Source organism: Microcaecilia unicolor, chromosome 6 (genome assembly GCF_901765095.1).
Source record: "Microcaecilia unicolor chromosome 6, aMicUni1.1, whole genome shotgun sequence".
NCBI classification, from domain to species: Eukaryota; Metazoa; Chordata; class Amphibia; order Gymnophiona; family Siphonopidae; genus Microcaecilia; species Microcaecilia unicolor.
In genome coordinates this window covers 164824886-164840708 of record NC_044036.1, presented here as the reverse complement: position 1 = coordinate 164840708, position 15823 = coordinate 164824886, and the positions used below count along the sequence as shown (strand labels likewise).

Genomic DNA, 15823 nt, shown 5'->3' with positions numbered 1-15823 from the left:
GACGCCTAAAAAAACTAAGCGTATTCTATTTTCCGCATCTAGGTTTAGGCGCCTGGGGGACCTGGGCCTCGCCAAATTGGCTCTGGGGTCCCTAGTTTGGGTGACGGGGGTCACCAACCCCTGCCAGCTGAAGCATTTGTCAAGCACTGGTCTCCGCATCTCTGCCACATTGCCTGCCCTGCTCTTCCCCCTCACGTCGTGTGCGTGCTCATTTTAGTGAAACTGAGCATGCGTAACTCGCATCCAGTGTCAGACCATTTTTGCTGTGTTAGGCATGCATTAGCACCTAGCACAGCTTAGTAAAAGGGCCCCTTACTATAAGTACATAAGTAATGCCATACTGGGAAAAGACCAAAGGCCCGTCAAGCCCAGCATCCTGTCCCCGACAGCGGCCGATCCAGGTCAAGGGCACCTGGCAGCTTCCCAAACGTACAAACATTCTATACATGTTGTTCCCGAAATTGTAAGAAACATGTCTATTCCATTCCAAATGCTGCTGGAAAATCAGTTATTTAAGAGCCTTTTTACTAAGCTGCGGTAAGCACTAATGTCTGCTTACTGCAGATTAAAAGAGTTTACTGCAGGGTGTACTGAGGCAAGATTCAAATGTGTGCACAGTACCCATGCAATGAAAAATCATTTTTTCACCGAGGGGATGTGTCTAGGGGTGGAGAGTGAGTGTAAATATTGCTAATTAGTTAGCGCATTGGCATTGCCATGTGCTAACGGATTTGCATGGGATTAGTGTATGAGCCCTTACCACCTATAAAATAAGTGATGTTAAGGACCCATGCGCTAATAGCCATTAATGCTGAAAACAGAAAATTTGTCCATTTTACTGCAGCGGTAAAAATGGCCTTAGCGCCTGGGAAAGACCACATTTTAGCGCTGCTTTGTTAAAAGGCCCATCAGTAAACAGTTTGCTTTTTTCAAATTATGCAAGCAAGTTCCCTCTGGGGCTCTTTTTAAGTTTTTTTTTTTTTTTTTTTTAAACATAAATTCCGCCCAAAGCTTATATATGGTGCTATGTACTTTAATTCCTTTCATTTTACTAAAAGAAAAATTATTCTTTTATATTTTTAAAGATATCGATGAATGTGCCACAGGAACACACAACTGTTCAGCTTCCGAATTTTGTTACAACATCCAGGGCGGCTTCAGATGTCTCTCAGTAGAATGTCCTGAAAACTACAGAAAAGTATCAGAAATGTAAGTTCATGGATATGTTGCTATGGTATATGGAAAAATCTACAATATCCTTTCTTTGTTTCAATTTTTTTTTTTTACATTTTAAATCAAATTTCAAGATTATACACTTGAATCGGAAAAGTGTTTTTTTTCCATATAATAGTCAAATGATATATTTCATAATATAGATGATTATTAACACTCAAGTCCACTTGAACTGGGTTCCAAGAAACAAAGAATAAGGAGGATATAAAAGAAAAGAGAATAACATTTGCAATAAATTTACAGCACCTTCAACAGAACAGAGAATTGATACAATTAAACTCCTTCAGATCTTTTTGAGGCTATGAAAGATGTTAAGTGTGAGGGTTCCATAAAGACATATTTTACTGACTTGTATCGTATGATACATTTACAAGGAAATCTTAAATAAAATACTCCTCCCAATTGGAGAACGGCTGGTTTTAACAGTAGAAATTGCTTCTGCCTTTTCTGGGTTTCTTTCGAAACATCAGGAAACAAATTTATTTTTAGGCCCAAGAATAAATTATCCCTGCTCCTAAAAAACAGTCAAAAAAGCCATTGCTTATCCGGAGGTAAAGCTACAGTGGCTACCCAAGTAGCCGCTGTAGCTGATTCAGTTTGTTTCAATTTTAAGTGAAATATCAAAGGGCTGGTATTCAACCTTCATGGGCAACATGTTTTTTTTTTTTAGACACCAGCAAAAAAATTTAGGGGCCCTTTTACTAAAGCACTAATACATGCTTACCGCACTTTACCACGAGGTGTGCTCAGGTTTCCCACCGTAGTTTTGAAATCACGGGCTACCTATGTGCTACAAAGTAACTTTTATGTTTTCGTGCTGGGGGTATGTTTGAGAGTGGAGAGTGCACACAGCTATGCTAATCGCTTCCACGTGGTCATTGCTGCATGCTAACTAATTAGTGCAAGATTAATGCATGAGTCCTTAACACCTACAGATAGGTAGTGGAAAGGACTGACTCGCTAATGGGGAAATTAGCACGTAGCCATTATCGGAAAATAGAAAGATATGCACGGAAAGGACCCATATAGATAAAGCAGAGAGTACAAGACTTATCCTGATAGTGGTAATATTCAGTCTATTATCCAGAAAACTTACCTGGATCAGTGGCATAGCAAGGGCGGGGCGGTGGGGGCGGTCCGCCCCGGGTGCATGCCGCTGGAGGGGTGCAGAGAGCAGCCGCACGCCTGTTGGCTCCACTGTTTCCCTGATCCCTCTGCCCCAGAATAGGTTACTTCCTGTTCTGGGGCAGAGGGAGCCAGCAGAGCCAAGAGCCGCGCGGCTGCTCCTAGCAGCCAGGAATGAACCCCGGGTGGGTGGGGGGGGGGGGGGTCATTGCATCGGGGGGTGGGGTCGTGCTGCACCCGGGGGGGGGGGGGGGTGCGCATCGGCGATCCGCCCCAGGTGGTAGCCGACCTAGGATCATCACTGACCTGGATAACTGAACAGCTTTTTATTTGCCCTAAGTTATGCAAAGTTATCCGGATAGGAGATTGAATATTGCCAGTTTGCGGATATGTTTTGGGCCACCCTGGCTCCACCTACACGCTGCCCCAACACTGTAAGGATATTCAAGGCACTATCCGGATAGGGCCTCTGTATATCCTGGTCAACAGCACTTAATCCAGATATTAGTTCTTTTATCTGGATAAGTGCTTTTCAATATTGACCTGGCAAAGCTCAAATTGAAAGAAAATAAATATTAAAAACCTGACTGTAATATCTATTTGAACTAGCAGAGTGTTTCTCAAGCTGTTTCTAGAGTACCTCGTAGCCAGTCTGCTTTTCAGGATATTCACAATGATTGTTTATGAGTTATGTGGAGACAGTGCATGCAAATCTATCTCACGAATATTTATTGTAGATATCCTTAATTCTAGACTAGTTTAGGAGTAGTCATTGACTAGCTTAAGAAACACTAATCTAGAACATTGTTGTTCAATCCATTACTCAGGCTTTCTCCAGCCAGTTGGATTTTCAGCATGTTCCTTATGAATATTTATCAATACTAATAATGGGTAAAATATTATTTCATTATAGCCATTACTACTGATATCACTTCCTAAATGTCACTATATTACAATACTCAAAGTCAATCTTTATTATATTGCACAGTCATTAGTACATAAGTACATAAGTACATAAGTATTGCCATACTGGGAAAGACCAAAGGTCCATCGAGCCCAACATCCTGTTTCCAACAGTGGCCAATCCAGGTCACAAATACCTGGCAAGATCCCAAAAATGTACAAAACATTTTATACTGCTTATCCCAGAAATAGTGGATTTTCCCCAAGTACATTTAATAACGGTCCTACAGGTTTCCAGGTTGCCACTTTACTGAGCTGCTGTGAAAACCTGGCATGGATTCTTTACAGTTTATTCAAGTTTCTTATACCACCATTGACTAACTTGCAGATCACAGCAGTGTACAATTCTAAAAACAAAGAAAAGGTAGAAGAGAACTACAGTGGTAATAGGAAAGGTTCAAAATACACAGCCACAACCAAAGAGCAAGGGGGGGAAGGGGAGAGAGGGAGAGGGGAAAGAAAGGATGTTGTAGGTACTATGGTGGAAGATTGATAAAGTTTTATATACTATTGAACAATGAAACAACCGGATTTTTAAGGTTACTTTAAAATTCTTGAAAGACAATTCAGCACAGAGTTCCAAAGAGAAGGGGCTGCAAAAAAAGAAAGCCCGGTGACAGGTAGATTCCAGCTGGGCAAAACAGAGGCTGGGAAGACAGTGGTCATTGATTGAGTGGAGAAGACGCATTGGGCAATAAGGAATAGTAAGGCAGGATAAATATAGGAGATGTCCTAGTCTAAATGCTTTAAAGGCAAGTGCGGGAGTCTTGAAAATAATCTGTTTGTCGACCGGGAGCCAATGAGACTTGATGAAGAGGTGAGAAATGTGGTCATGTTTCCGAGCATGATATAGCAGTTTGATAGCAGTGTTTTGTAGAGTCTGACGCCTCTTAAGGTTTAAATGAGAAAAACTGAGGTAAGCAATATTACAGTAGTCAATTCTGGTGATAACTACTACTACTTAACATTTATAAGGCGCTACCAGGGTTACGCAGCGCTGTAGCGTACCAAGGGCAGGGCGGTGGGGGTGGTCTGCCATGGGTGCAGGCAGCAAGGAAGTGCGTGGAGCAGGCACGCGGCTGTCGGCTCTGCTGATCCCCTGCCCACTCCAACATTACTTCCTGGTCCTGTAATTATTTTATATTTATAGTGAAGTATGTGAAATAAATATTTGATAAATGTTTGATACTTATCTAAGTGTTCTCATAACTTATTTAGTTTAAATTAGGGGAATTGTTTGGTGTATATTTCCCCCCCAGTTTCTTTCTTTGCTTTACTAACATTTATTACCAGAGGTAAGGCAAACTTTGTAAGCTGCTTTTAAAATGACTCTCTGGTTTATCTCCCTGTTCATCAGTATGCATGAAGAGAACAACAACCTAACATAAGCCATTACTAATGACTCATTATTATTCCTGAAAAACAGTAAAAAATAGCTTATCAAACAGTATAAAAGAGCATTCAAGCCTTTTTTAAAGCCACTGGTACAACAGGCAAATACATTATCACAGAAACCCAGTGGTTTCCAAACCTGGTCCTAGAGGCACCTCAGCCAGTCATGTTTTCAGGATATCTACAATGAATATTCATTTGAGAGATTTGCATGCACTGCCTTCACTGCATGCAAATCTCTCTTATGAATATTCATTGTGGATATCCTGAAAACCTGACTGGCTGGGGTGCCTCCAGGATCAGGTTTGGGAACCACTGCAGTAATCCATTTTACGTGAAGGGGCATAATCGAACGGAGCCAGCCATCTACATGGGCGGCCATCTATATGTGGGTACAGTGGGTTTTGTGGGGGGGTTGGAGAGCTCAACACTTACCACCACAAGTGTAACAGGTAGGGGGGGATGGACCTGGGTCCCGCCTGGCTGAAGTGCACTGCACCCACTAAAACAACTCCAGGAACCTGCATACTGCTGTCATGGAGCTGGATATGACATTTGAGGCTGGCAAAAAATGGTTTTTGGGGGGTGGGAGGGGGTTGGTGACCACTGGGGGAGTAAGGGGAGGTCATCCCCCATTCCCTCTGGTGGTCATCTGGTCAGTTGGGGCACCTTTTCGAGGCTTGGTCGTGAAAAAAAAAGGGACCAAGTAAAGTCGGCCAAATGCTCGTCAGGGCCGGCTTTCTTTTTTCCATTATCGGGCAAAGCCGGCCATCTCTTAAGCACGCCCCCGTCCCGCCTTCTGTACCCAGCCGACACACCCCCTTGAACTTTGGCCGGCTCCGCGATGGACTGCAGTTGAGGCCAGCCAAAATCGGCTTTCAATTATGCCGATTTTGCCGGACTTGAGAGATGGCCAGCCATCTCACGATTTGTGTTGGAAGATGGCCGGCCTTCTCTTTCGAAAATAAGCTGGATAGTAACATAGTAGATGACGGCAGGTAAAGACCTGTATGGTCCATCCAGTCTGCCCAACAAGATAAACTCACAGCATAAGATATGATATGATACTACTTATGCATACTTGAACTTGATTTGTCCTTGCCATTTTTAGGGCACAGACCATAGAAGTCTGCCTGGCACTGGCCTTGTTCTCCAACTACTGAAGTTGAATCTGTCAAACCGTGATCAGGGCACAGACCGTAGAAATCTGCTAAGCACTGGCTTTGCTTCTCAATTACTCTTGTTCCCATCTAATCATCACTAAGCTTGTTTGATTCCATTTTTCATCTCTATCACCTCCCGTAGGAGGGCATTTTTATGGCCTGTGATGTATATTTTGTGATATAATTACCAAGGGGCCTTTTTACTAAAGAGACGGCTGAGGGGAGGCATGATAGAGGTATATAAAATAATGAGTGGAGTGGAACAGGTGGATGTGAAGCGTCTGTTCACGCTTTCCAAAAATACTAGGACTAGGGGGCATGCGATGAAGCTACAATGTAGTAAATTTAAAATGAATCTGAGAAAATTTTTCTTCACCCAACGTGCAATTAAACTCTGGAATTTGTTGCCAGAGAACGTAGTGAAGGCGGGTAGCTTGGCAGAGTTTAAAAAGGGGTTGGATGGTTTCCTAAAGGACAAGTCCATAGACCGCTACTAAATGGACGGGAAAAATCCACAATTTCGGGAATAACTTGTATAAAATGTTTGTATGTTTGGGTAGCTTGCCAGGTGCCCTTGACCTGGATTGGCCGCTGTCGGGGACAGGATGCTGGGCTCAATGGACCTTTGGTCTTTTCCCAGTATGGCATTACTTATTTACTTTTGTACACTTTAAATACACACTTTTATACACATTAACAGCTAATATACAAATATATTAACTGCTTATGTGGTATATTTAGTTAGCATGTAGTAAATCACGCATTAAGCCATTTTTTAGAGGAGGCAGAAATGGGTGGGGCATGGGTGGAGAAAGGGCACGGAATGTGTTTGGCACTAAGAGGTTCTTTTACTAATCAGTGGTATGCCCACCGTGGGTTTACCACGTGGCAATCTGGAACTAGCGCTCGCCCAATGTGGGCGCTGGTGGTAGCTCCAGCCCCAGTGCACAACCATTTCCAGCGCTAGGGAAAATAGGACCCCATTCTTTAATGCAGCAGTTACCTGGCAGTAATTGGGCAGCACCGCACACTGCCCGGTTACTGCCGGGTTAGCAAGGGAGCCCTTACCGCCACCTCAATGGGTGGCGGTAAGTGCTACCCCCTGTATGGCCACACGGTAAGTGCAATCTTACCACATGGCCATTTCTTTTTTGGGCCTTTTTACCCGCTGCAATAAATAGGGCCTTAGCACATGGCAGAAATGGCTGCCGCTGCTAGCGCAGGGTCATTTTTACCACAGCTTAGTAAGAGGACCCCTTAATGCATTGTACTTACTTCAGTCTCACTAACATGCAGTTAACGCAGGGTAGGGTTACCATATTTTGTCCCCCCAAAAGGAGGACACATGCCCAGCCCCTTTCACGCCCCGCCCCGCCCCCTTTCACGTCCACCCCCTTTTACGCCCTCACTCCGCCCCCCTGCCACATTTTCCCCTCCCCCTATCACACACCCCGTCACTTCCCATTCCCCGTCACCCCCCCTCCCTTTACCTTACTACTGCCCTGGTGATCTAGTGACCTCTTCGGGGCAGGAAAGAGCCCCTCTTTCCTGCCCGGAACGCTGCCCTGCATGCATCCTTCCTGTTCATGATCTCGGCGCTGATTCAAAATGGCCACCGAGAGTTGAAGTCTCGCAAGGACACTTCAACTCTCGGCGGCCATTTTGAATCGGCGCCAAGATCACGAACAGGAAGGATGCATGCAGGGCAGTGCTCCGGGCAGGAAAGAGGGGGCTCTTTCCTGCCCCGAAGGTGGAAGAGGTCACTAGACCACTAGGGCAGTAGTAAGTAAGGGGAGGGGAAGCTAGCAATCTGCCCGTTTGTCCAGAAATCCGGACAAACGGGCAGATTGGCAAAACCCACCCGGTTGCCTGGACATGTCCTCAAAAAGAGGACATGTCCGGGTAAATCCGGACATATGGTAACCCTAACGCAGGGCCACTTACCACCTCCTATATAGAAAGTGCTAAGACCTTCCACGCTAACTGCAAGCTAAGTACTGCGTATGACTAGGTATTTTAATGCAGTAACTTACAGGATACATTCTGTGCAACCCCCCACAACACACACACACGAGGTACTGCATTAATTTTGCACTTGGTACACATTAATCTTTTTGTGTTAAAGTGCATTAAGTGTAAAATCTAACACACTATATTCAAAGTGTTATTTTAGGTCCGACAAATATGGTACCATTGAGAGCTCTATAGGAAAATGTACCAGATTTGTGGACAGTGGAAGATTCCGGGAGCCATCATAGTCCAGGCTCTTGCATTCTTTAGCAGCCTTTTAAGCTTGGGCTTGGAGGGGGGGGGGGGGGTTAGGTTAACAGGGATAGGTTGTTCTCGAGTTGTGGTGTGTGAGGGAGGGGTAGGTTTTGGGTTGAGGGTCAGCTTGTGTCTTTTAGTACTTATCTTGTTTGTTCGGTTATGTGCTATGTTGTACATGAATTCTGTTGGTTAGTTTTCTTTGGCTTTGTCATCAATAAAAATCGTTGAAACATAAAGAGTCAGATGAGGGCGAGTTATTTATCACCATCTGCCGCTACCTCTTGGAAATTGTCCACTGCAATTTCCTAAAATGCACACAAGTCCTTTTCCTTGCTAATAAATGTTGACATTTATCTGATGTTAGTGAAATATGACACGGTTGATCTCATACAGAGCATACCATGAGTTGTCTTTATAAAGGTTTGTAAAATAGCAGTTTAGCAACATGTTTGGTATAAGCAAGTTAATGTCTCCTGCATCTCACAAAGCCAGTATAAAATCTTCCAAATAAAACTACAACTTTTTAATTCACCCCTTTCAAAGAGTCTAGGGAACTGGAACCAGATAATTATTGGCCAGTTGGAAAAAGCTGAAATGGGAGCTTTGAACTCCAGCACATTCATAACCTGAGTCCATAGCCAGGAGTCATATAAACAGTTGGATAGAGTCTCTCAAAGTATTGCAGGCAGGTCACTAAAGCTAAGGACAAGTCTCACAAGGGAAACGTAGCTCTCCAGGCATGGAGCAGATCTAGCAAGAAATGGACAGCTAATAGGAGATGTGAGACATTTTCTCCCACCTCTGCATAAATCAGAAACCACACACAACTTCTTATTATAATAAACAAATTTATTGGTATAAACAAAAGGCTGCAGCTTAGCTTTTATGGTGATAACAAACAGGAACCCGAGCAATACACAAATCAAACATCTCGCCATACCCAGCAAGGAGCTCCACCATACCAGCAAGGGTCAAGCCCAGACCTCCAGGCCTAATCTGGTGAGCATAGGCCTAGCATTGACCAATCAGTGAATGTTAAGGCCCAACTTCAAAAGACCTGCTTTGAAGATGCTCCTAGCTAGGGTACCCCCCTCCCCCTGTCCAAGCTGCAACAATACAATCAAAAACCCAATGTGTCAGGGATGGGTAACAGAACACCTCTGAGGAGCAGGAAGAATCCTGCTCCTGGAGGCCACCCAATGTAAATATCTCCCATACGTCCTGCCCAGCTTCTTGAAGGAAGAAGCCCAATTGGACAGAACTTCTCGCCAAGCAGCATTTTTAAAACTTAACCCAACTGGCAAGCACAAACCCACACAATCCGCCCCTTTCTTTCCGAGCTCTCTAACAAAACCCTCATCCACACCCTTGTCACCTCTCGTTTAGACTACTGCAATCTGCTTCTTGCTGGCCTCCCACTTAGTCACCTCTCCCCTCTCCAGTCGGTTCAAAACTCTGCTGCCCATCTCATCTTCCTTCAGGGTCGCTTTACTCATACTACCCCTCTCCTCAAGACCCTTCACTGGCTCCCTATCCGTTTTCGCATCCTGTTCAAACTTCTTCTACTAACCTATAAATGTACTCACTCTGCTGCTCCCCAGTATCTCTCCACACTCGTCCATCCCTACACCCCTTCTCGTGCACTCCGCTCCATGGATAAATCCTTCTTATCTGTTCCCTTCTCCACTACTGCCAACTCCAGACTTCGCGCCTTTTGTCTCGCTGCACCCTACGCCTGGAATAAACTTCCTGAGCCCCTACGTCTTGCCCCATCCTTGGCCACCTTTAAATCTAGACTGAAAGCCCACCTCTTTAACATTGCTTTTGACTCGTAACCACTTGTAACCACTCGCCTCCACCTACCCTCCTCTCTTCCTTCCCGTTCACATTAATTGATTTGATTTGCTTACTTTATTTATTTTTTGTCTATTAGATTGTAAGCTCTTTGAGCAGGGACTGTCTTTCTTCTATGTTTGTGCAGCGCTGCGTATGCTTTGTAGCGCTATAGAAATGCTAAATAGTAGTAGTAGTAGTAGTAGGGCTTAGCCCTTCCACTTCCCCAGTTTTTCTCTTTCCCTAAACCACTCCCCCACCCTGACTTAGGTGAGCAAGGCCTCACTCAAGGCCCACCATGGTTGCCTAGGCCAGCATCGGGTGACACTCACCACTGTTAAGGCTGGGGTCTAAATGGGTCATTTGCCCTTATAACTTCTACATTTACTGAATACTAGCACTTTGTGTGGGTGTCCACTTATGCTAGCACATAGGTGCTAGCCGGGCCTAACTTTGGGCACAAGAACTTACCCCTTCCAAAAGCTGGTGTAAATATTTGCATCCAACTGATTGCAGTTAACTACTACTACTACTTATCATTTCTATAGCGCTACTAGATGTACGCAGCGCTGTACACTTGAACATGAAGAGACAGTCCCTGCTCGACAGAGCTTACAATCTAATTAGGACAGACAAACAGGACAAATAAGAGATAAGGGAATTACTAAGGTGGTGGTGATAAAATAAGGGTACTGAACAAGTGAGTAAAGGTTAGGAGTTAAAAGCAGCATCAAAAAGGTGGGCTTTTAGCCTAGATTTGAAGACGGCCAGAGATGGAGCTTGACGGAGCGGCTCAAGTGTGCAAATTCAAGTATTCTATAACATCACACCTACTTTCTGGGAATGCCCCTGACCCGCCCACGCCCATTTTTGAGTTCCATGCTATAAAATTTAGGCACACATGTAGGGCATAGGGCAGATATATGCATAACTCCTAATTACTTTCAATTAAGTGCCAATTAGCTCCAATAATTGATTGTTAGCACCTATAACTAATTAGTTTGCATGCACATCTGCGATCCATGCCCAAATTTGGGCAACCTATACAGAATCTGGGGGAAAATCTATATTTAAGGCCTGATAATATATTCTTAGGAGCACCCTCCTATCCCAATAGGTGCAACTCACTAGGGTCAAACCTGAGTCTTCAGCGCCATTATGTTGAAAATCTTCTCTGACACCCCTGGGGACTTGAATGGTCTGGGGCCCACAGGTATGACAGAGACAGAAATGATCTAGATACTACCTTCACTCTCCTAGATACACAAATCCCCACTTTCTGACTCTGTTAAAATCTTAGGAGTCACTATTGATGCTGGTCTTGCATTTCACACACACATCACTACAGTTTGTAAATGGTTTTAGAGGTTACGCCAGATTTGGTCTATCCTCCCCTTTTTGGAACTCTGGGCTCTCTGTATACTTGTGCATTCCCTGGTGCTCTCATGCCTGGACTGCTGCTATGCATTATTTAAAGGTCTTTGTCGCAAGGAAATTAGGCATTTGCAACTTGTCCAGAATGTAGCTGTTAAGCTGATTATCAGTGGATGCAAGTATGACGCATTATTCATAAAATTCCCACTTTGGTTCACAAAGTTCTTATCTCTGGTCAACCCTAGATTTTTTACTTTCTTGCTATCTGAATCCTTATTCCCCTAAGCAAGCCCTTCGGTCTTTGCAGCAAATCCTTCTCACTGTTCCTTCTTTCCACGCAATTTTTTTTTTAAGGTCTTTTTGGAATCTATGTTTCAGCCCCCCCCCCCCCCCCCCCCCCCATGCTGCCATCACACTGGGAATTTAAGGCAGGTCTTAAGACTCATTTGTTTAAACAGAAATTTCAGTCTACTGGCTGAATTTTATCCTTTGCGCTTGGCTGTCATTTGTTTCTCTTCTGGAGACCCATGTTAGAGCACTGCCGCCGCATAGTCATTCCTGAAAAAAAGAAAGATCTGCCTGTTACCCGCTGCAGTAAAAGGGGGCCTCGGCATGCATCAAAAACACGTGCCGATGCCAGCACAGGCCTCCTTTTGTGGCAGCTTGGTAAAAGGGGCCCTTAGTTGGCACCTAAGGGCCCCTTTTACTAAGCCGTGTAGGCACCTACGTGCGCTCAGTGTGTGCCAAATTGGAGTTACCGTTCTGTTACCATGTGGCTCTTGTGGTAATTTAAATTTTGGCGCGCGTCCGCTACGCGCGTCTGAAAAATATTTTTTTTATTTTCTGGCACGAGTAGTGGACATGCACCAACTGGCATCTGATGAGCGTAGGTCATTACCGCCAAAATTCTTTACCGCTAGGTCTATGGCCGGTGGTATGGTCTCAGACCCAAAATGGATGCATGGCAATTTTGATTTTGCCGCCCTTCCATTTTTGGCAAAAAAGAAAAAAGAGGCATTTTTTTGCAGGCACGCTGAAAAATGGATCTATGTGTGTCCAAAACCCGTGCCTACACTACCGCAAGCCATTTTTCAGCGCGCCTTTGAAAAGGACCCCCTAAGTTGGGGAACACTATATAGAAATATCCCCTAAGTACAGGTTTTACCATATTACACTATGAAATGCAGAAATTCAGTTGCCATCAAACCGCTCAGTTAAACATATTTGTTCTCTTTTATTGATGTTTAGTAAAAAAAAAATAATAATAATAATATTTTTTTACCCTCTTAGGAGATGCGAACGGATCAGTTGTCTCAATTATTTAGACTGTCAGAACACCCCAGTGAGAATCACCTACTATCAGTTGAACTTCCCCATGAACATTGTGGTCCCATCTCACATATTTCGGATTGGACCATCCCCTGCCTATGCAGGGGACAACATTGTCCTTTCCATCACCAAAGGAAATGAGGAAGGCTATTTCAGCACCAGAAAGCTTAACTCCTACACAGGCATCGTCTACCTACAACGGCAAATCAGGGAACCTAAAGATTTCCTGCTGGATGTTGAAATGAAACTGTTGCGTCAAGGAACCATGACAACATTTCTTGCTAAAATTTATGTTTTTATCACTACCCAAGCTTAATGAGGCATAGGGTGACATTAGAATTGAATGGTGCTATGCTCTTTAATTGTTCTCCAAAATTTTAATAATATTGACAAAGTATTAACTGTTTCTCACATATATTTTTCTATTGTGGCTTTAAACGTTTTTTTTTGTAATTTAACTTAATTTTACTGATGTTTTGCTTATATAATTCTTTTGATACATGTGATAAATGAGCGAGTGTGGGATTTGAGTCTTCTGGACTCATTCCGTCCTGTACTTTTGTTGTACACACTAGTTTAAGCATTGCCATAGTGTTTCGTTCTCAAATGAATTATGAAAATGACGCTTGTTGGATAGTTTTTGAAAACTATAGTACATGCAGAAACAAAATATGGTTGTGATAATGTATAGAAACGACTGACTATGGTGGTCCAAAATAAGTCCTTAAGGCATTTCTTGATAGTTTAGATGATTTATCAGTAGGCGTCTAAGATTTTCCATCAGCAGATTTGGATTTTAGATTGAATCACCTCCTTTCCAAATCTGAACCTAATGCAACTTACAGTACAGGTATTTCCTGACCAGTAGGTTTAGAGTATGATAGGGTTACCAGGTGGCTCCATATTCACCTGACAGGATTGATCCAGTCCACGTTTTAACTCACTGGATGCAGGGATTTGTAGTCTTGCTTTTCATAGGGAATCCAACTTGGAAATAGAACTACAAGTTCCTGCATGTAATAGGGTAAAACCTAGATTGGATCAACTCTGTTGGGTTAATCTTGAGCCAGTTGGCAACCCTAGAGTAGAAAGACGGTGAAGCGACTTGTCCAAAATCACAATAAGTGTCATTGGAAGACCCACCAGCGGTTTTCTTTTGATTTGCAAGTCACCTGTTTATTGTAGTATAATTCACTTTTCTATGCAATGACAATAATGATGAAGTTCAGCCGTCCTCCTTTTAATAATCATGACGTCTTTGTCTGATCTATCAGTTATTATCAAGGGAAGAAATGTCTAACAGCTGTTTTTTCTAGCAGCTCGAATTTATCTCAGTGAAATCTGAATTAAGCAAACTAAATCTGATCTGTAACTAATCAAGGATGAACACAATACCTAATGGTCTTATTTGATGCCTTAGGAAGATGGGTTGTGTCGGTGCTGATACAGATGTGCTCTGCAGTCTCAAAACAAAGTAGTACACAGAAACCACCCTCACCATGGTGCTCTCTTCAACAGTTTAACTTCAAAGTCTCAGGGACCCTTTTACTAAAGTGCCTTAAAGTTGTGCAGATACAACACGCACGGCCTTTGCATTAACTGTTGGGGCATTACCAGCAAAGAAAATACAATTAACATGTAGTAACTGCACTGCAGATAATGCAGAGGAACTAAAAGGGCAATTCTATAACAAGGCACGTACAAGAGGCACTTAGAGGACATTTGGTAGGAGCTTAGTCTATAAGGGACCATAGGTGCCTACTTTCACTTATAGTAACATAGTAACATGGAGGGGCATTTTTGAATGGGGACGACCATCTCTAAGGGCGTCCAACTATAAGGACGGTGCCGCAAAGGGGCGGGGCAACGCGTATTATCAAAACAAGATGGACGTCCAACTTTCATTTTGAGAATACAATTGGGGACCCCCAAATCTTGACATTTAGGTCGACCTTAGAGATGGTCGTCCTCGGTTTTCGGCGATAATGGAACCCAAAGACGTCTATCTCAAAAATGTCCAAATCCAAGCCCTTTGGTTGTGGGAGGAGCCAGCATTTGTAGTGCACTGGTCCCCCTCACATGCAAGGACACCAACCGGGCACCCTAGGGAGCACTGCAGTGGACTTCAGAAATTGCTCTCAGGTGCATAGCTCCCTTACCTTGGGTGCTGAGCCCCCCCAACCCTCCCCAGGTCCGCCTGCCTGAAGTGCACTGCACCCACTACAACTGCTCCAGGAACCTGTATACTGCTGCGATGGACCTGAGTATGGCATTTGAGGCTGGCATAGAGGCTGGCAAAAAAGTATTTTTAAACTTGTTTTTTATGGTGAGAGGAGGTTAGTGACCACAGGGGGAGTAAGGGGAGGTCATCCCCCATTCCCTCCAGTGGTCATCTGGTCAGTTCGGGCACCTTTTTGAGGCTTGGTCGTGAAAAAAATGGACCAAGTAAAGTCTGCCAAGTGCTCGTCAGGGACGCCCTTCTTTTTTCTATTATCGGCCGAGGATGATCATCTCCTAATCATGCCCCAGTCCCGCCTTCGCTACCTTGCCGACATGCCCCTGTGAACTTTGATCGTCCCCGCAGCGGAAAGCAGTCGAGGGTGTAAAAACATCAGCTTTCGATTATGCTGATTTGGACGACCTTGCAAGAAGGACACCCATCTCCCGATTTGTGTCAAAAGATGGGCGTCCTTCTCGTTCGAAAATAAGCATGATAGTAACATAGTAGATGATGGCAGAAAAAGACCTGCATGGTCCATTCAGTCTGCCCAACAAGATAAGCTCATATGTGCTACCTTTTGTGTATACCTTACCTTGATTTGTTTCTGCCATTTTCAGGGCACAGACCGTAGAAGTCTGCCCAGCACTAGCCCCACCTCCCCCCAGCAGCTCTGCCACCCAATCTTGGCTAAGTTTCTGAGGATCTATTCCTTCTGAACAGGATTGTTTGTTAGCATCTAAGTGTTGGTGAAATGCATATAGGGCTAGATTCTTTATATGGTGCATTAAAAAATTGGTGCTGAAAAATACTCACTTAAAAGGTACTCTATAAGCCGCACCTAAAGTTTGGCGTGGTTTATAAGAATTAACGCTTAAGCGGAGAGGTTACACATAAATTTAGGTGGCACCACTTGCACCGATGA

General features: G+C 43.9%; 1 protein-coding gene across 2 annotated transcripts in view; it reads left to right on the top strand.

The window, feature by feature from the left end:
• The window catches only part of FBLN2 (fibulin 2), a 206428-nt gene extending 191922 nt beyond the window's left edge, over positions 1-14506 (top strand). For both annotated transcript variants that reach the window (XM_030206340.1, XM_030206338.1), the window contains 2 exons: positions 1086-1209; positions 12642-14506. In XM_030206340.1, coding sequence (XP_030062200.1) covers positions 1086-1209; positions 12642-12996 — 479 coding nt within the window. In that variant the 3' untranslated portion in view covers positions 12997-14506. The remainder of the gene's footprint in view (positions 1-1085; positions 1210-12641) is intronic.
• The last annotated feature ends 1317 nt before the right edge of the window (positions 14507-15823 follow it).